Here is a 22,626-nt window from a genome sequence, read left to right on the forward strand (position 1 = left end):
CAAAAGCACTTGTCATTAAGTGCTATCGTGTTTAAAACTCTTAAAAATTTACTGTTTGCAAAAGGCGCTCAAGATTACTTTAGGGTGAACCCGAAGAATCAGGTTGGATGTTGCTTCTTGGAATAAAGCAGGGAGCACAGAAGCACACAGCTGTGATTTCAGTTTGTGCCAGATTGTTTCGTTCTGTCCTTTTAGAGACGGGTCATTGTAGTTAAGACCCAACACATGAAACACATGGTAAAGGTAATTTTCATCTATTTATAGCAATATGCAGGTTAACTAATTTCTCATCTTACCCTGTTTGGGACTCTACATTTAAAAAAATTGAGCTGAAATGGAGACTTACATGTTTAATTTTAATTAGTCTGTACCACAGATAGACTGTACTTGATATTTTCATTTGCAAAAATGTTTAAACCTTTAAGTCTCCTAAAAGGGTAATAAAATGAGCAAAACAACCGTTGATCAAATTGAAAAATTTATTTACAAAACTTAATTACTTTGCTTAAAAAGTTTAATTCATGAAGATTAACCAAAACATAAGCCCTATCAAAGTTTATTATAATAATCTTTCATAGAATCAATAGCTTAAAAAAAAAACTGCCAATGTAAAAAAACTGTAATGTAAAATTACACTGTAAAAATAGGAACTTTAATTCTAGTGAGTAGAATAGAAGCAGATAAATAATCTTCTTCAAAGGGAAAAAACACTTGGGGGTGGGGAATGGCATAACGAGTAAAGCAGGAAATTTAAATATCAGTTTAGTTCCTCATTGCCAACATGGCATTTATATCCCAGATGAGATTTCGTAATTGATCCATAATTTGCTTCAGCTGTTGATTCTTCTGTTTGAGTTTCTGTAGAAACAAAAGAATTTATCAAAAATGTTTCATGAATTATAGACCATGAAGTCATGAAAATTAGCATGTCATAAGTTAGAACTCTAATGATCCAGACAGAAATTAAGTTGAATATTTCCTTAACGTGGAAGGCCTCAATCCTTTTCTGGCCGGAAACACTCTCTGAAAGACAAACTGAATTCTAATTCAGCCCACAGAGGCTTCTGCTTCAGCCCCTGACCCTTCCTTTCTGCCTCCACTCCCACCATCAAAGAAAGTAAGCTAAACATTTCATTGTTATAAAACCCAAGATAGAGGTTTTCCAAGATACAGTGTGACATCATGGTCAAGAGCGTAACCTCTAGAGTTGGATTCTCTGTGTTTATATTCCTCTCCGTCAGTAACTAAATGTGTGACGTTGGCCAAATTACATAACCTCTCTGTGCCTCAGTTTCCACATCAGAAAAGGGATAATAACTGAACCTACCTCACAAGAGTTGCTAAGAGGATTAAAAAATTTGAATGACAGAACTGTGAAAATTGGGCCTGGCATATAAGGAAGCATTCAGCGAATGTTCCTCATAGACCCTGAATGCAAAAAAAAGCCACTGTCAGTATAGGAAATAAAGTTGAATGAAAAGAAAATCCTGGATGCAACTGGGCTTTCAAAAATGTGGCAGAAGTCACTGGCCACAGCATGAAGTGTGATCCACTTCTGACTCCAAAAACTACAGACCCAGCGGCACAGTCTTGCACATAGTCTTGTTCACAACAGAGATGTGCTGGATCCCCTGAAAGCCCACAGCCCACGGCCCATAGCTCCGTGTCTCTGTATCCGGGTTGCTACCAGACCATGGTTTATAAACTTCTCTTTAAGAATCCTTCCTTCAAATCCTGTGTGGCAAATGTCTGCTTAGGTAAAACAAAACAGAGAACTTCTGGTCAGAGTACTTACTAGTTATTAGAATAATAACATTATTCACTTTTAGAAACATTACACTACATTAGGACATAATATAGTTAATTAGATAATTCTAAAGATACTATATTAAAATACCTCCGGATAAAGTAGTATATATGTTCATTAGAGAGAGGCCTAAAAATCTTCATTTTGATTTCATTAAAGAGCCAACTAAGATGAAGTAAGTTACTCCTATTTTATCTAGAGTTAGAGAAGTAATAGGAAGTAGCTGAAAGGGAGGACCAAGCAGCTCTTACTGGAAAACAGAAAAACAATTTACATAAGTTGTAATGTTTGGTTATTTAATTCCTAATTGAGAAGGGAACTAGTACAATACAGATAAAACAACACGGCATATATACGGTATACCATTTCACGAAGCTCCCTTTCACCCTGTTTGGGGGAGGAAGATACCGTTGGAGTTTTTGCAACTCAGTCTCCTTGTTCAGCCTTCAGATGGCCCATCTTCTGGGCTCTGCTGTCAGTTAAGTATGTGGCGGTTACTGAAGCCACTGTGTATAGAAGCTAATCAAATGGACCCTCATAGCTGGGTAAGGTGAGGGACGACCAGATGGCCAGTACCAAGCCCATGAGGTCCTCTGCATCCCAGAGAGCCAGAGACGGATCCTTCTGCCAGCAGGCAAGGGTACCCGCACAGAGAGGGCTAGAAGAGTGGAGCTGCTCTACCGTTTCCAGGGAGGCTGGAAACCTCAGTCCCAGTTCTAACTTTGCCTCTAAAATTCCTCTTTTTTCTCAGGAGATGACATCATATATAACTTATGGGGCCCCTGCCGGTTCTACTTTCTGTACACCCAGACCCAAACAGGACAGTCAGTTATGCAGACACATGTGCTGAAAACCAGTTACGTTTAGTTGAGTGAACTAATTACTGGCGTCAACACGGTTCAGAGTCAGCTGCCCGTCACACTGAGCCATCGCTTGCCCCGCTAGCTGTGAGAGACTGCAGCTCCTGAGACCTCCCCTGTCAAACCTCACTTTTTAGGGAGAATGGAAAAGAGCTACTGAGTAAGAATAAAAGGAAGAGAAACAATGTGAGATTTAAAAAAAAAAAGTCTTATCTGAATTAGTACCTTTTGACGTACTTTGAATACGCTTAAACTTTAAAGTTTCACAGCTTTTCTTTGGAATGGAATTCTAAGCCTGTAACACTTCCTGTTCTACGTTTACTGAGGGTATATTATGTACCAGGCTCTGGGTTAGGCATTGTGAGGAGAGGAAAATGAATGAGGAACAGTCCCTGCCTTGAAGAAAGTCTGCATCAAGGAGGAGGAAGATAACGCCCACATGACCAGACTGTACAACCTGGTAATGCCGATGCTGTGTAACCCAAAAAGAGAAACACTGCCTCTTACTGGTAAGGTCAGCAAACACAGGGCCTAGAAAAGCTGGTGGTCAGCAATTGTGGAAGGGGGAGAAACTTGAGCTTGGTAGTGGGCAATAGGTACCCATTAAAATTCTCGAAGAAAAAGTATGATTTAATCTTGAATGAGACAGGTTAACTGGACAAATGTGTGGGAGAGATTCTCCTGAATCATTTCAGTGGTGAAAAATCTGAGTCCATGGAAAAGAAGGAGGAGGATTGATTTAAGTTTTAAAAACTGAAAACCATTCAAAGGCCAAGTCTAGTGAAATAAGCTCAGTGGTCAGATTTTCAGTATAAATTATTAGAAGCAATAAAATTATATTTTTGGGTAGTTAAAAATATACTTTAAAGTCAATATCAAAATCGGTCCAATGGTTTCCATAATGGATGTATCACTAGCATAAATGGGTCATTTAACCAATAGGATTGCTTTTAAAGTAATACTCATTTGGAAATATAAATTCTAATACACTTGTTTAAAAAAATTAGCCTCATTCTTAAAAGAATTAAGTAAGAGAAATAAAAAATGTAGGGTATTTTCAAGGTAATATTCAACTTTAGGTAATAGTAATTAAAAAAATATGTATTTTATAGCACTTGGAAAGTTTTTCTCAAAGATGCCACAAAGTTTTAAATTAAAAAATTAGCATACAAGTAAGATACCTAGAGCCAAAACACATCATGACACTGTCAACAGCAAAGCTGACAGTTATGCTTATTAGTGGTTAAATTGTAAATAAATTTTCATGACATGATACAGGATTTAATATATACAGTCTTGCCCCTGATTGATTTTAACAGAGGTTGACAGCTGCTATTATCAAAATCCATCAGCTGTGCCTAATTTGTTACATTAACAGGTGAATGTGTAAGTAGAGCAGACACTTAAAAAATATATTTATGTTATCATGCCATGTAATTTAATATTCATATAAAGGCTGTGACCGTTGGTCAAAAATGCTTTAATTTCCAAGCGCATGGACTCAATTATATGTCAGCCCTGTACAAAATACCCACATACCTCTTTCATTTTTCCATCAACAAAAGAGTTTAAGCAAAACAGAACTCATTCTGATCCCCTTCAAATATACAGTCTCAAACAAGTGTTTAGTCTTTTTGAGTATTAGGGTTTATAGATTCCAGAATGTATGAAGAGAAAATGAGAAGTATTTAAATTAGCCAAAAATCTGACTATTGGAACTAGGACATCCTATAATCTCATGATTTCTATCAAATACTGATGACAAAATTTTGTGCCCCCAAATATCATGGCCTATGGTAAGTATTGGTGGTATGTATGTTGTTAGAAGTCAGACCATATCTTAAATAAATAAACACACTATCAGTGTGTTGTTCTGTACAATTTTAAGTACACAAACATGTAATGATATTTTGAAAATGAATGAAAGTTAACTGAGGGGTACCTAAAGCTACTTATTTTATGTAGCTTTTTTAGAATAAAAATAATGTATACATTGTAATAAGTTTTTGAGTAGTTTTAATTGAATGCCAAGAATACAATTTTATTCCTGTTATATAGGTCCATAAAGCAACTTAATCATTTAAAATAAGCAAATATCAATGTATTAAAAATATGGTCTGAGTTTTTTAAAGTTTTTATTTAAATTCCAGTGTCTTTTTAGGGGGAGGTTTTTTTTTTTTTGTAAATATCTACCTATCACAACAAATGGGTACATGAACGGGTGCTGTTTGAGAGTCTTCTGTGTTTTCTATCCTCAGAGAAGACACTTATCCATTTGTGTGAAATGTGCACAGTGGTAGACAACACATCTGACTGATTTATGGCAGAAACTCCCACACTTACAATGATAGTTGGCACAGAGCAGGTATTCAAATATATGAATATTTTAATATTCAATTTAAAAAAACCCAAGAGCCAAATCAAAAGCTTTCTAAATCCCAGAAGAGAAAAAACAAGGAAAAAAAATGCCCCAGCAATCATTTTTAAGCTTGTTCTTTGTTTTCCAGTTAAATATGGTCTTTTGGTATTAAAAATATATACATATATGGCTACCTTTAAAAATTATTCATTTTAATATTCTGTATCAAATTAGTTTGATGTGTGTTACTAGCTCAGATTGCTGTGAACCTTAAAGTTCTACCACCACCTAATAATTTAAAAAATCTGCATAACAGGGAAGAGAATTGATAAAAATAGACAAAAGGAATATAAAAATTTAACTTTATGAATACAGATATTGATAAGTAGTTGAAATTTAAATCAAAGAATTTAAACTTTTTTTTAGTAGCATCTGTGTGATTAAATAGATTAGGACAACATTTTACCATCTGCAGGTAGTTATTAAGAAAACATACTTCAGAGAAACATTCAGGTGTGAGCCATCAAGGCAGAAAAATATATCCATTGGTCATGACCTTACTCAGTGCTATAAAAATTTGTAATTATATATTTTAATCTTCTAGAAGGGAAGTACAGAGTTGGAAGAAAAGAATAAATAATGTTAGTAGCAATAATTATACATAACTTTATTAAGAGTCAAAATATGTGTCACATTCAATTCACATTTACAATGTTTTATTTAAGGAATGAGTTAAAAACATTTTTAGGTTAAAAAAATCCACTTTGCATGTTTTTTAGCTATTTAATCTCTTCTGTCTTCTTTATTTTTTGGATTTCAGTTTGTGTTAACCAAATCTTAGTCTTCCCTCCTCCTTTTTTTTTTAAAAAAAAACCTCTTGTTTACTATATAATTTTTTAGTCCTGTTTCAAAATATATTAACAGTTCCTAAGAAGTAAGAGGGAGCTATGAGGCCATCAAATGAGGACTTCCCCTGCCACTCAAGATACTTTCCCCCTAAATTCTCTTAAAAAAAAAAAATCTTATAGAAATATAGGGCTAAGCTTTAAGCCTGTTCAATTAAAACATCTAAATAGATTCTTTCTTCTTTGTAATAACCTTCAATTCAATATGTTAACTAAAACAAATTTTACCCCCAACTTAGAAGCACTTGTAACAGCAAAATCAGCAGATTCAAATGACTTAATCAAAGAAAGAGTCCTTAAATGCCTGAAGTATAAATGGGAACACAAAATCTGAATATGGGCTTCGATTCCATAAATAGACAAATCTTCAGAAATACTGTCTATGTATTCTGTGTATTGATATCAACTTATTGCCGATAAACACTGTGGACTAAATACATGTGTTTATCTCTTCTTTTTCTCAAAACCCTAATAAAACGGCAGGAGAGAAATGGAAAAACCTATAATCCTATGTGGAGAAAAATGAGCAGAAAGGAGACAGAAGCAGATGCGAGGTGGCAGTTTAAGAGGAAAAGTAGAAGGGGAGTGGGAAATGACTTGGGGGGACACTGCATCCCAGGTGGATTCAGGGACAGCACCGCTGAGAACAGGGCTGCTCCTCCATGGAGACAAGACGGGTGCCATGGCAACAGCACCAGGTGAGGCCTGGGGATAAAAACTGGAGGAACAGCTGAAAGTGCTCCAGGGACGACCAAGAGCGCCAGGTGCTCACTCCTACTCCTCATGAACAGGTGACTGAGTGCTCTCTCCCTGTGCCCTGCCTCACCTCTAAGGATTAGGAAAGGTTTGTTTCCTGTGAAACTAACCACAATGGCTGTGGATTCAGTGCCCCCAGCATAGCAGAAGGCAAGAAGACAAGAACATATCTTTCTGTGTAGGGCACTGGAAGATTCTTTACTGAAGAAACTGAACAGCCTTTAAAAAAAAAAAAAAAAACAAACCTCAGAAAATGATAGTTGGGGGTCTCCTCCCCAAAAAAGCCAACTTGAACTCAACAAGATTAAGTCCACTCACAAAGCCTATTATTATTAGCACTTTCTAGTGTCTCATACTTAAATATAAATGGCTCACGATGAAGCATCAGAGTTCATCAGATCTTTTAGAGCCTCCATCTGGAAAGACAACAAAATGAAGTAGATACTAGGGGTTGCAGTCTATGGCACATGGCCTGTTTCTGTAAGGCCTGTGAGCTAAGGATGGTTTTTACATCACAGCAAAGATCACATATGTCCCACAAAGCCTAAACTATTTATTATTTGGTCCTTTAAAGTTCGCCAAACCCTATTTGAGAAGATTATGGAAGAACACCTTCAAACTTCTGAGGGAAACTAATCTGCCACATAGAATTTTATAGCCAGCCAAACTATCAAGTGGATAGCTATGGGAGGACTACAACTTAAGTCCATACATTCCTTCTGAAGAAGGCATTGATGTATGTCCTTTACCAATAACGTAGTAAACCAAGAAAGAGAAAGATATGAGGCCTAGGAAACAGTGAAGCCAACAGAAGGGGTGAAGGAAACCCCAGCACAGTGCTGAACAGCACACCTAGAGAGCATTTAATCAGACCTAGCGAGAAGATGCAAGACTCTAGGGAGACTAAATTGCCTGATAATTTTGACTCTGTGGAAAAGTCAGAAGAAAGTGCTGACTTCAGATGCATAAAGAACCAACAATTTTTTTAAAAATTACAGAAATTATTAACTCCAGGAGGACAAAAAGTTGTTCAAGGAAATGTGACCCTAGTTTACTATGTGGCTAAGTAATAAACAATATTTATGTGCCTTAATAATACAAACAGAATATTTATTGAACCCCAATTATGATATAACTGTATTGAAAAGACTGGGGGAAGGAAAGTATATAGGTGGGTCCAGGAGAGAGAGACTGAAAGAAAGCTAAATCCTCAAGTGGGGAAAGAAATTTTTTTTATACATCTTATCCTTTGAATCAATTATACCCTTCCCTTATAGATATTTCTAAGCCATCATACTGGAAAAAAAGGAAAAACTCAGAGAAATAAAAGGTGAAATGAAACATATATTTAGAAAAATTTTATCTTTCTTAATTTACATGGACTTTTTTTCCTAAAATAGCATAAAATCATCTATGATTGAGAACTGTGTCACATGCTCTGAAATCAAAGTTACCACTATAACACTGTTTTATTTATATACATATTTCACTGTATCTTATACAAAATATCCTTATTACAGAGAAAAATAACAGAGCACATCTATTGTGAATTAATGTATAGATTATCAACAGAAACCTATAACAATTAAAAGAAATGAATGCCTCATATCTCTAGACTACTGAATACCATTTATTCTTCAAGATATAAAAGTTCCCAGTCCCCTTCCTCATTCCCTACAAATTTCTTACTGTAAGTTCTTTATGCTCATCATTACTGTCAAATTTGCTTGAAATAGTCTTAATTTGAATTTTTTCCTTTTATGAAAAAAATGAAAATTTTCTAAAATCCAGCTTTTTCCTTTCTCCTGTGTTTTGATATACATTTTTTCTCTTAATTTTCCAGTATTTTGTTTTTCAGGTCTATTTTCAACTCTGAAATTAATTTTGACATAGGGTATAATATAAAAGCTTGATAATATCCTCCCAAAGTTTAATTTTTAAAGACAAATTTTCCACACAGTCTCTCTTCTGACATAATAAATTCTCATATGCAAGAGAGAAACTATTTTTATGGCTATTATTTTACTAATCTGTCTATTCTTATACCATTATTTCACAATTATTGCTTTTTATAATATTCTCCACATTTTAATTTTTGAAGCAAAGAGTTCTGTTTTATTACTCTCATGAGCATTTTCTTTGATATTTTAGTATGTTTCACACATGAAAATTCCAGTTTGGATTTGTTTTTTCATTGGTATTGCATTAAAATCTTATTATTTTGTGTACTTTCAAGAGAATTCATACTCAAGACTGGCATTTTTAGAATATTTATTGCCCACACAAGAACTTTATGTGTTCTTTTAATTATTTAAAAGTTCTTTTATGTATCATAAGTTTAGTTTATATATATCATTGATAATTCTTATTTAATATTTGTTGTTGCAATTGTGAATAGCATCTTATAATCTAATTGGTTTACAGCATTATAAAGAAAATGGTATCATTCATATCAAGCCCTTTTGTCAAATTCTAAATGATTCTAGTTGTTAATCAACTTTCTTTGAGCTTAAACCAGCTTGAGTTCTAATATTATGTACAAACTTAACAAGCTTGTGTATAATACTATAACCCGTTTCCCAAAGTTTGTTTCCATTTCCTGCCTTTTTGTTCTGACTGTAGCTTCTAAAGTAATAATAAACAGTGGTGTAAGGCAACTTATTTTAGGTCCATTTTTAACAGAACTAGTTCTTTATTTCACCTGTATGAAAATGTTGCCTATTTATCTGAAATAAGTTTCTTTAAAGACTAATAGTTTTAAGTGTTCTTTGAATCAGTAACATTTGAATTTTATCAAATGTCTTCTAGATCTGAGAAAAATTTTTTTTCCCAATTTAATCTACTGACATTACGTATTATACATGTAAACTAAATTATCCTTATTTACCCTCAAAAACCCTTTTCAGCCGCGACGGATTGTTAATACCCTGATGAATTCTATTAATTAGAATTAAGAATTTCAGGATTGGGGCGCCTGGGTGGCTCAGTGGGTTAAAGCCTCTGCCTTCGGCTCGGGTCATGATCCAGGGTCCTGGGATCGAGCCCCGCATCGGGCTCTCTGCTCAGCGGGGAGCCTGCTTCCTCCTCTCTCTCTGCCTGCCTCTCTGCCTACTTGTGATCTCTGTCTGTCAAATAAATAAATAAAATCTTGAAAAAAATAAAATCTTGGGAAAAAAAAAGGATTTCAGGATCAAAGCAGTGGCAGAGGGGTGTGTATTTGTAAGTGAGTTAGTGAGACTGGTAGTTTAATCTATTGTGCTCTTAGGTTTTGGTAAGTGTGGGCCATATTTCCATAGAATGAACTGACGAACTTTCCTTATATCTCTTTGTTTCACAAGAACTATCTGAATATTATCTACTAAATTTCCAAAAGTATTTATAATAAATACATTCAAGTTAGGAACTTTTGCAAGATGGAGGGTGGTGTTGGCTAATGCTTTGATAACTCTCAATTTCTTATTCAGGTTTGAGATATTCACACTTTCTATTTGTAAATTTTTATCATTTGCTGCTCCAAATATGCTATAAGCTAGAAAGCTAGAATTCTGCCTAGAAAGGAAAAAAAGTAAATGAGTTGTATCTGAGTGCCTGTGAAGCTTTGCTAAGTTTTATGGCATGAATTCTACGATCTCTCTTTTGATTATTCAAGCGGCATTTCTGCTTACCTTTTTAGTTCTTGGTTATACTCTAACTAGGTTACATTTGCCACAGAAACAACTTCGTGTAATTCTAGAATCCAGAGTATGTCTTTGAATTACATATGCTCCCTAGTAATTTTTATCCATAATTCTGAAATATAAAATACACAGGCTAATAACTCACTTTATTTACTTCAGCAATTTCTCGCCTCTCTTCACTAGCAAAACGAGGTGGGCCGGCCCGATCGTCATTCTTTGAACCATCTTCTTCCACATATGGAATTAGTTGCTGGGAGTGACAGACAAGACTTAAAAGTCAGAAACATGATGGCAAAGTTTCCAATTACACTGGTATACAAGGTCTCTCTGATTAAGGTTAATTTTTATCCTTTTCTTTTAGTAATATATAAATATATTGTAATTTAGGTGATGGCCTAAAATAACAGCATTACAAGTTTATCATTTCAGTACCTACTATACATTATTTTCAGGTTTCTTTTGCAAAATAGATCTTGTAACATTAGTTGTTACATGCAGTTAAGTAATATCCTATCCATTTAATCAGCAAATATTTAATTTTCAGATACTGGGTGAGATACAGCAAAAATGATAAGATGTGATACTTGCCCCTAAAAAACTTACAGTCCATTGATAGAACAGGCTTTTCTTTTCATCTATACTAGAAAGAAAAGAACTTCACGGATGTGCATTACATAAATATCACTTACTTTGCTATCTAGAACCTCAGTGTTCATGCAAATTTCTAAGTTAAGAGGTCTTAACTTCTTTTAGTTGGGAGAAAGTTTTTTGTAGGAGAAAAAAATTTTTATAGCAATGGAACATCTAGCAGAATTATAATGAAATATATATGGTTTATGATAAGGTTTATTTGAAGCCCCTCATAAATGTTAGAGAGATTTCAGGAATCATTTGGTCTCTACCATCTTATATCAACAATGCAGGAACAAGCCAGAGGTAAACAAATGGTACAAGCAGGAGTCATCTGGCCAAACCTCTTCAAATTCTTGGGACAAATATAAACTTGTCCACATCACAACCACACTTTCTTCCTGTCAATGCAGAGCTATCCTCCCTCCTGAAGATGATTAATTTCCATTCTTGTGTTCTGATTTCTTCATCCTCCTGTCTTAAATATTTATCTTCTTGCTCCCAACGTCTCCCCACTGTTTTCTTCCTTTATAATCTAAACATGTCTGGTCTCTCATTTCAAATTTTTTCTCCTTTCCCCCTTTTTTTTCTTTCCTTTCCCCAAAACCGTTGACACCAATCCTCCTTCCATCTACTGTTTTCCTCTCTTTATGAAAGCTTTTTGAAAGATGGATATCCACTTGTTAGCTCCAGTTCCTTGCTGTTTAATCTTCAGCTCATTGCAACCTAACTTCTTGTTGCTAACAAACATTTCAACAAAGCTCTGCTTATATATACCAACAATTTTCCTCTAGTAAAATCTACTGGACAATTTTCATTCCTTTTTTCCTTGCATCCTCTCCAGCATCTGACAATGTCGCCCACATTTCTTATCTTTCTCCTATATCTTTGACTGCTTTTCGGGCCATTTTGCAGTTTATTCTTTCCTCTGTACATCCCTTACATGCTGATCACGCAGAACGGAAGCACTTGTCACATGAAATTGTCCTCCATATGTAGTGAGAGAACATCCAAACCTTCCCTGATACTTTTGTGGGCAGAGACAGAACTTGTCAACAGGAAAGGGCCACCTATTAAAAGTATCATATACCTAGTGAACTAAAACATGTCTATAAACCCAAGACGAAGTTTAAGAAATATATTTTCAAACAAAAGTGTTTCCACTAAGCTAGTCTAAATTAATAATGATGAAAACATAATATTTCATCTGTAGAGAACTTCCTTGAAAACCATTTTAAGAGTATTTTACAATGCTATTAAAACTCTTACTAAAAAAAAAAAAAAGTCATGCACCAATTTAATTAATTAGACCCTGGCAGCAATAATAAAAACTGCCATAGACCACTCTTTCCTCCCTACAACAAAAATTCACTACAGGGTTGGATGTTCAAATGTATAAAGTAGTAATGTGACAAGACAGTACTAATTCTGTGCATATATATATCATAGTTTCCTCTTCTCTCATCAAAAGTAAATAACCAATATACATCAAAATCTGAAAATATTGTGAAAAGAGAAGGAGAAAAAGGAAAAAATTACAAATGTCTGGCATCCTACATTCACCCTCCCTCTCCCACTACAACTTGCCTCCACTGGGATGGGATCCATCCCTCCACAGTTTTCGTTGCATTTGTCATAGACCAGTCTCAGCTTCCTGAAGAGAATAGAAAGTTGGCGAAGATGGTCTTGGAGCTTTGCTAGCCGGTCTTGATACGTTCCAGTATGGTAAGTGACACCATTTGGCAGCTGATCAGGCAAAACAAAAACAAGAAAAATACGAAGTAACGACAATCAAGATTTTCTAGAAGTAAAAGCTAGCAAAGCAGAAATTCTTTTTAAGTACTGCGTAAAAGCAAACTGTTCTTTACAATTAATCAAGGGTAATTTCTGAAGTATTTAAGAGTAATACTCGGTCATTTGTTGGCTCCTTCGTGTAGTGTTTCGGTGCTATAAGACAGCCCCAGAAAAAACGTCATGATAGGCCTCTCTGACCAGTCGAAATACTTTCCCCTCTAATTTTTGAAGTAGATTATAACTTTAAAAATAACACCACAATTTTCATATTGCTATTACATAAAGGCAGCAAGCTGTTGAACTGAACTGGGAAGTTAAAAACCAAATACAATTTAAAGAAAAAGAAGCAGCACAAAAAAAGTAGAAAGTAAAGATGAGGACTTTTTGGCAGAAGAGAGGAACAGTATACTGATGCTATAGCAAAATAATCTCAAAATACCTTAATTATAAGGTAATTATGATGCTCAAGGCATGCACTAAAACACAAAGCTGTCACCAAAAGTTCTACTGTAAAAAGAAACCAACAGCAGGACAGAGAGGTGCAAATCAATCTGCACTTGAGCACCATTAATAAATTATTATAACTAACTGCTTACAATCATAGCTCTGTCCTGGATGCCTGTATGTTTTTAATTCAGGAATTTTATATAAAAAAAAGCCAAAAGTATGTACTGAAATGGTAAAATCAGACACATGGAAATTGACTGTTATTTAGAACTTGTAACCAAATATAGCTTTTGTGCTCTGCTGAACCTCATGAACAAAATATTCCTTTCTCTGTACATATCTGTACATCAAAATATTCTGTACAATATTTTATTCCCACAATTTGATCTGTGAAATCATCCTACCATTAGAATTAACAATATTTAAACCACATTTTCTAGTACATGGGATGCTTTGATTATAAGTATTCACTCATATTCTTTTTTTTAAATAATTTTTTTATTAACATATAATGTATTATTATCCCCAGGGGTCCATAACCCAACCACCCTTTCCCTACTCCCTTCCCCCTGGCAACCCTCAGTTTGTTTTGTGAGATTAAGAATCTCTTATGGTTTGTCTCCGTCCCGATCCCATCTTGTTTCATTTATTCCTTTACCAAACCCCCCATGATGCCTCTCAACTTCCTCATATCAGGGAGAGCATATGATAATTGTCTTTCTCTGACTGACTTATTTCACTAAGCATAATACCTTCTAGTTCCATCCATGTCGTCGCAAATGGCAAGATTTCATATCTTTCGATGGTTGCATACTATTCCATTGTGTATATATACCACATCTTCTTTATCCATTCATCTGTTGATGGACATCTAGGTTCTTTCCATAGTTTGGCTATTGTGGACATTGCTGCTATAAACATTCGGGTGCACGTGCCCCTTCGGATCACTACGTTTGTATCTTTAGGGTAAATACCCAGTAGTGCAATTGCTGGGTCGTAGGGTAGCTCTACTTTCAACTCTTTGAGGAACCTCCACGCTGTTTTCCAGAGTGGTTGCACCAGCTTGCATTCCCACCAACAGTGTAGGAGGGTTCCCCTTTCTCTACATCCTCGCCAGCATCTGTCATTCCCTGACTTGTTAATTTTAGCCATTCTGACTGGTGTGAGGTGGTATCTCATTGTGGTTTTGATTTGTATTTCCCTGATGCCATTCACTCATATTCTTAACTGGAGGATTAAAGTGCCTTAAAACCAAGACACTAACTACTATCCAATAGAAGATCAGCCTGTTTTTCTAAACTTCAGTTTACTCTTTTTTTTTCTTAAACAGATGGGGTAGGAATGTGAACAAAGGTGCATGGTACAATTCTTGGAAAAAAAAGAAAACAGGAAACACTATCATTACAAGTAGATAAACCGTAAACATGAAAAAAAGACTGGAAAGGCCTAAATATAGTTGATAGGAGATATAACAGGGAGATCGGCTTGAATAATTATTTTCTTCTTTTCTATCATTTCCAGATTCCCTTATCTAGAAGCTATAGCACAGTAATGAACATGAGGGAGACAAGGTACCTCTCAGAATGTAAGTTGTAATAGTGCCTAAGATCTCCTGATATAAACCCGCAGTATAGATGTTTAGCTGAAAATCTCATCAATAATCATCTTACTCTTGAATCCTAATAAAGATCTGTAAATATGATTATACCCCTTGACACCAAAAGGCTAAAATTCAATATCCAGTCTTAAATATCCAGTCTTAAAACAAATATAAAATACTGAGTAAAAATCCCCCAGTGCTAAAAAATACATTTATCTCAGTTAAAAAGTCAGTACCATGATTAATGTGGAAACATTAAAAGCATCCTCACTGAAGTCAGGAATGGAACAGGAAGTCTACGAAGACCACTAATACTACTAGTGAACATTGTTCTGAAGGCAGTGGTCAAAGCAATTAGAAAAAAAAGAAAAAGCTGAAACATTAAAAAGGAAGTAGTATAATTATCACTATTTATGGATATGATATAAATGATATGATAAGGTGCTATTATCAACAAAGGTAGTCAAGAGAGGCTACAAATTTAATACAGAGAAAACAGCTTTGTGTTCAAATATGGAAACAAATGAAAATGAGAAAGGAAAAAGATGCCATTTACAAAAGCAGCAATAAAGATAAAATATCTAGTAGACTTTAAAAATTTCAAAATATAGATCTTGGATATCAGCCCCTTGTCTGTAGTATCATTCCTGAATATCTTTTCCGATTCCATGCATTGCCTCTTTGTTTTATTGACTATTTCCTTTGCTATGCAGAAGCTTTTGATTGTGATGAAGTTCCAGAAGTTCATTTTCGCTTTTGGAGATATGACTTGAAAGAAGTGGCTATGGCCGATGTGGAAGTGGTTACTGCCTATGTTCTCCTCCAGGATTTTGATGGATTCCTTTCTCACATTGAGGTCTTTTATCCATTCCAAGTTTATCTTTGTATATGGTGTAAGAGAATGGTCAAGTTTCATACTTCTACACATAGCTATCCAATTTTCCCAGCACCATTTACTGAAGAGACTGTCTTTTTTCCACTGTGTATTTTTTCCTGCTTTGTCGAAGATTATTTGGCCATGGAGTTGTGAGTCCATCTCTGGGCTCTCTACTCTGTTCCACTGGTCTATGTGTCTGTTTTTGTGCCAGTACCATGCTGTCTTGGTGATCACAGCTTTGTAGTAAAGCTTGAAATCAGGCAACGTGATGCCCCCAGCTTTGTTTTTCTTTTTCAACACTTCCTTAGCAATTCGGGGTCTTTTCTGGTTCCAAATGAATTTTAGGATTGTTTGTTCCAGCACTTTGAGAAATGCTGATGGAATTTTGATTGGGATGGCATTGAAAGTATAGATTGCTCTGGGCAGTATAGACATTTTAACAATGTTTATTCTTCCGATCCATGAGCAAAGAATGCTTTTCCATCTTTTTGTGTCTTCTTCAATTTCTTTCATGAGTGTTCTGTAGTTCCTTAAGTACAGATCCTTTACCTCTTTGGTTAGGTTTATTCCCAGGTATCTTACAGTTCTTGGTGCTACAGTAAATGGAACTGATTCTCTAATTTCCCTTTCTGTATTTTCATTGTTAGTTTATAAGAAAGCAACTGATTTCTGTGCATTGATTTTGTATCCTGCCACATTACTGAATTGCTTTATGAGTTCTAGTAGTTTGGGGGTCATTTCCTTGGGTTCTCCATATAAAGTACCATGTTATCTGTGAAGAGAGAGAGTTTGACTTCTTTGCGAATTTGAATACCTTTTATTTCTTTTTGTTGTCTGATTGTTGTTGCTAGGACTTGTAGTACTAGAAGTACTGTGTTGAAAAATAATGGCAAGAGTGCGCATCCTTGACGTGTTCCTGATCTCAGTGGGAAAGCTGTCAGGTTTTCCCCATTGAGAATGATATTCGCTGTGGGTTTTTCATAGATAGATTTTATGAAGTTGAGGAATGTTCCCTCTATCCCTATGCTTTGAAGAGTTTTAATCAGAACAGATGCTGTATTTTGTCAAATGCTTTTTCTGCATCAATCAGCAGACCATGTGGCTCTTGTCTCTTCTCTTATTGATTAGTTCTATCACATTGATTGATTTGCGAATGGTGAACCACCCTTCCATCCCAGGGATAAATCCCACCTGGTCATGGTGGATAATCTTTTTAATGTACTGTTGGATTCTATTAGCTAGGGTCTTGTTGGGAATTTTCGCATCCATATTCACCAGGGATATTGGTCTGAAATTCTCCTTTTTGATGGGCTCTTTGCCTGGTTTTGGGATCAGGGTAATGCTGGCTTCATAGAAAGAGTTTGGAAGTTTCCCTCTGTTTCTATTTTTTGAAACAGCTTCAGGAGAATAAGTATTACATAAATTATTATTATATAAATATCTATATAAATATAGATGAAAACTTAAAATATTTCACAGGGACGCAAAAAAAGAGATTTGTGTTCTTGGTTAGTAAGACTGAACATCACACTGATGTAAAGTCTCTCTAGGTTCAATCAACCTAATAAAACCCTAACAGGTTTTTCTAAGAACTAATCAAGCTGATTCTAAAGTACAGGTGGAAAAATAAATAAGAACATCCAGGGAAACTTTGGAAACAAGTGTGAACACATTATAGAGTCACAATAAATATAAGAATGCTTGGGATTACTACATAAAAGACAGGCAGCCAAATGGAATAGAACATCCAGAAGTAGATTCGTTTGTATAAAGTAGCATCTGAAATCAATGGAGGAAAGAAAGCGAATTACTCACCCTTTTAAAAAAAAGTAGGGCTGGGGCCATACCTCACACTTTATAGAAGGATAAATTCCATATGGGTCTAAGTTTTAGATGTAAAATTTGAAACAAAACCCAGAAATCTTCCTGATTGTGGAATGGGAAAAGTCCTTCCTTACTAGACAGAGAACATGACAGCCCTCAGAGACTGATAAATTCAGCTGCCTTAAGAAGAACATATGTATGGCAGAACTTCCATAAGCAGGGCCAAAGGGCAAACAACAAACCGGGGAAAAGAAATACTTGCAAGTTCCATCACATAGAGCAAGTTTTTCTGATATGGAAATAGCCAAATCTTATAAAGATTGATCTATCTATCTATATAGATATGAACAAGCAGCTAGCAGAAAAGGAAATATAAATGATTCATAAATATATGAAGAGATGCTCAAACTCACTCAAACTAGAAGAAATGGAAAGTAGATTTTCATCTATCACATGATCTAAGGTCCAAAAATATAACTCTCTATTAGTCAGAGCCTGGTTGTTGGTCTTGGTTAGGACATGGTAGCAGAAAGTGGTACAACCCCCATGGAGGGCAGTTCATCGAAATTTACCTAACTACAGAAGCACAAAGCCGTTTCTAAGAATTTATCCTACAGGTATAGTTGCACACTTATGTAGGTTATTACTGCAGCCTAATAGTGAGAGATTAAAAGCAATCCAAATGCCTAGAGAACTGGTTGAATAAATTACAGTATTTCCACTCAGTGTATTACTGTGTATATATCTTTTTTTTTTTTTAAGATTTTATTTATTTATTTGACAGAGATCACAAGTAGGCAGAGAGGCAGGCAGAGAGAGAGGAGGAAGCAGGCTCCCTGCTGAGCGGAGAGCCCAATGCGGGGCTCGATCCCAGGACCCTGAGATCATGACCTGAGCCGAAGGCAGTGGCTTAACCACTGAGCCACCCAGGCGCCCTGTGTATATATTTTAAAAGGAAAAAGAAATATATTCTGGACAGATAGGAATAAACTCCAAAATATACCAAAATGAAAAAAAGGAAGGTGCAAAATGTTGTGTATAATACACTATTATTGGGGCAAAGAGGGGAAAAAAATGAAAGAACAAACATGTACTTTTGCTTAAATGTGCACAGAATATCTGAAGGGATACATAAGAATAGTAATAAAAAGCACTAACATTCACTGCCTGTGGAAGGGGGTTAGACAGCCAGCAGACAGGGATGGGAGGGATAAAGTTCACTATAATGTTTCCTCTTTTAATTTCTGAATTCTGATTATATACTAATTTTTTTTTTTTTTAAGATTTAAAGGATAACAAAACCAAAGCAGTATTTTCTTATTCAGGGAATCTTAACCTGGGACCTAGCAATCCTTGAATAAAATTCCCTCTCAAAATTTTCCCCCCTTATTTTACTCAGAATATATACACGGGCATTCTCAGAAAATCTATACTTTTCATCAAATTCTCAAGAGGCTCATGGAGACCTAATAAATAAAGAACCATTTTCTCTAAAACAAACACTTAGAAATAATCTCAGTGGTTTGCATTTATGGCACTTCATCCTTCTGGATGAATAATATAGAAGATAATTTAAACATTTTTAATAGTTTAAAAATGTGAAATGAAGGCTCACACTGTTGTTCTTTTTCAAACAAATGGTCTTACGTGAGTTAAACCACAGAATTCACAATGTAAGAGGCCCAAAGAAGTGACTACCACAGTCCCTTACAAGTTGGTTTTGAATATATGTCCACATGTAATCAAGTTATTGACAATACTTTGTTGAAAGAGTTTGGTTCTTTTATAAATTTATATATATATATATTTATTTATTATGTATATACGATATATATAATATACAAATATATATATTTAAATATATATAATATTATAATATTGTATCTCTGAGGTAATATTGTATCTCATACAAAGTGTTGGACAGCAAGTATTAAAAAGAGAGTGGGAAGAACCACTAGTTATGTGTGTATTGATAAATTTAAATAGAAAAAAATTTAAATTCAGTTACAATGTATAGTACATCATTGGTTTTTGATATAACATTCAATGATTCATTAGTTGCTTATAACACCCAGTGCTCATCACATCACATGCCCTCCTTAATGCTCACCGACTGAGTTACCCCATCCCCACACACACCTCCCTTGCAGCAACCCTCAGTTTGTTTCCCAGAGTCAAGAGTCTATATGGTTTGTCTCCCTCTCTTATTTCTTCCACTTCAGTTCTCTCTTTAAGCCCGTTTCCTTAACTGTAAAATGAGGATAAAAAGACTTCTTAGAACCATTCTCACAGGGGCGCCTGGGTGGCTCAGTGGGTTAAAGCCTCTGCTTTCGGCTCGGGTCATGATCCCAGGGTCCTGGGATAGAGCCCTGCCTTGGGCTCTCTGCTCAGCGGGGAGCCCGTTTCCTCCTCTCTCCCTTTGGCTGCTTCTCTGCCTACTTGTGATCTCCCTCTGTCAAATAAATAAATAAAATCTTTAAAAAAAAAAAAAAAAAGAACCATTCTTACAACAGTGTGTCTGACCAAGGAAAGTACTTGATAAATGTTATTGGTAAGATCTACTAGTCCTAATTCAGTACTTTGCATATAGCAGGTTAAAAATAAATATTTACTAAATTCTGAAAAATCATTTAATCCTACTTTAGTCATTTTTAGGTATTAATGTATTAATTTTAAAAATGACTGCTAAAGATTTCATATCTTCTTTTGGATCCCCTTTATATTCTTTCACACTGGCATATTTATACGGTTAAGATTTCAACGCACCCGGATTACTTTTACAGTGCACCCACTGAAATCAGAGTTGTAAGCATCTGAAGACCTGGTTTCAAATTTATCCCGTCACCAAGAAGCTTTGGACAAGTCACTGCACCTCTCTGGCAGAACCCTCATAACACAAGAATGATATCCACGTCACGTAGTAGTAAGATAAGTAATAAGATAAGCAAAATGGTGTTGGAACAACTGAATATCCAAATCCAAAAAAATGCACTTGGATCTATAAGAAAATAAAGTCAATGCACACCATAGACCTAAAACTATAAAACATCTGGAAGAAAAAAATTGAAGAAGTTTGTCACTTTGGGTGAGGCAACGATTTTTTAGGTACGCCGCCAAAAGTAAATTCTGTAAAAGAACAAATCGATAAATTCAATTCCATCAAAATTTAAAATGTCTTTTCTTCAAAAGGCCACGTGAAGAGAATGAGAACCCACAGACTGGGAGAAGGAATCTGCAAAGCAGAAAGCCATTCGCTAACAAGTGTTGTCAAGATGAGGAGTAACTGGACACCCCATCACTGCTCGTGGGAATGCAGAATGGTGCGACCACTTTGGAAAAGTTCCTTAAAATGTTAGTTATTTGCCATGTGACCCAAGAGTTCCACTCCTAGGCATTTGTTCAGTCTAGAGAAATGAAACGTGTTCACACAAACATTTGTTAGGCAGACGTTTGTAGCATTATTTATAATGGCTGCAAAGTTGGGACACAGCCCAAAGGCCTATCAATAGATGAACAGTTACACAAACTGTGACATAGTCACACAGTGGAACACTATTCAGCAATCAAAAGGAATGAACTATTGATACATCCTGTGTCAAAAGAGCCATACCCAAAAAACAAAACAAAACAAAAAACAAAACAAAAAACTGATTCTATTTATACAAAACTCTAGAAAATACAAACGAACTTACGGTGCCAGAAAGCAAATCAGAAGTTGTCTGCGGATGGAAGGGCCAGAAGTAAAGATTTCAAAGGGGCATGCGGAAACTTTTGGGGGTGGTGGTGGTGGATGATGGTTTCCCAAGTATATACGTATGTCAAAACTATGTAAATGTATTTAATTGTATGTCATTTATACCGAAATAAAAATGTTAGCAGAAAAAAATTAACAGAATCTGAATTCTTCAACTCCTGAGACCCTCAGAAACTATTTTGCTTGAGAACAAGATGAAAGCTAAGGCAGTCTAATGAGGTTAAATGGTGAGAAACCCGCCTTTACCCTGAAAAGTATGAGTTTGCCTAGCAGCTAGAGAATCCGGGCGAATGTAGAAAAAGAGGCCTCAGTCTTGGAGAAGTCCTCTCTGGAAAACACCTTCACATCACAGAATCTTGGGGACAGGCGCATCACTGGGGAACACTTTTTTTTTTTTAATATTTCATTTATTTATTTGACAGACAGAGATCACAAGTAGGCAGAGAGGCAGGCAGAGAGAGAGGAGGAAGCAGGCTCCCTGCTGAGCAGAGAGCCCGATGCGGGGCTCGATCCCAGGACCCTGAGATCATGACCTGAGCCAAAGCAGAGGCTTTAACCCACTGAGACACTCAGGCGCCGCTAGGGAACACTTCTGAATGCAAATGGGGCGATCCTATAATTAAGGTTTGCCCAGAACAGCCCCGCGGACGCCCAGGGGCCCCACATAACGACTGAACCAGCGCCCCTTTATTCCAAGAAGCATCCCGCTCTCCACGCACAGCCAGGAACGCGCGCGCCTTCCTTCCCACCTGCATGTTCCTTAGGAGCTGGAAGATCTCCATGGTGCGGTACACGATGTCCTGCACCGTCTCCTGCCCGATTCGGCAGAGCGATGCCGTGTTGACCTCCCGGGCGGCCTGCTGAGCCTGCGGTCCGCCGAAGGGCCCCGGCGCCATCCCCGATGCCGCCAACGGAGGGGTGGACATGGCGACGCTGCGGCCCTAGGCCAGCGGGGCCTGAGAGTAAGCGTCAGGGGGCTCGTCCCGCGCTGGGCTGCCGCCGGCCTCCGCGATCAAAGGAGCTTCAAAGTCTCCGGCGGCCTGATTTCAAAACAGCGGCCGGGACTTCCGCCCACCGTGACGTAACGCGTCATCCTAACGTCACGGGGACCGCCCACTTGGTGGCCCTTGGGAACTTACCTCGGCACAAAGCTGGCCGCGATTGGGCCGGACGCCCCCGTGGGGCGGGACTGAGGAGTAGAGTAGCCAATCACCGCTAGCATTTGTGCCAGGGGGCGGTGCTCGTGCGGTGAGGCGGTTGGGCTTTCTGGGAGTGCTTTTCTGGAGTCTCAGTCTGTGCTTGCAATTCCTGAAAGAACGCTTACGTTACGTTAGTT

At 36.5% G+C, this 22,626-nt stretch overlaps 1 protein-coding gene across 1 annotated transcript; it reads right to left on the reverse strand.

Annotated features, from left to right (window-relative positions):
• Positions 1-463: 463 nt before the first annotated feature.
• On the reverse strand, positions 464-22,401 carry MED30 (mediator complex subunit 30). Its single transcript, XM_080802102.1, has 4 exons — positions 22,040-22,401; positions 12,582-12,740; positions 10,510-10,614; positions 464-858 (listed from the first exon to the last, which is right to left on the reverse strand). Exons 1-4 carry the CDS (start codon positions 22,214-22,216, stop codon positions 763-765), a joined length of 537 nt encoding a protein of 178 aa, XP_080658228.1. The 5' UTR covers positions 22,217-22,401; the 3' UTR covers positions 464-762.
• Between the last annotated feature and the right edge of the window lie 225 nt (positions 22,402-22,626).

The sequence above is a fragment of the Martes martes genome, assembly GCF_963455335.1.
Source record: "Martes martes genome assembly, chromosome: 4".
Lineage (NCBI taxonomy): Eukaryota > Metazoa > Chordata > Mammalia > Carnivora > Mustelidae > Martes > Martes martes.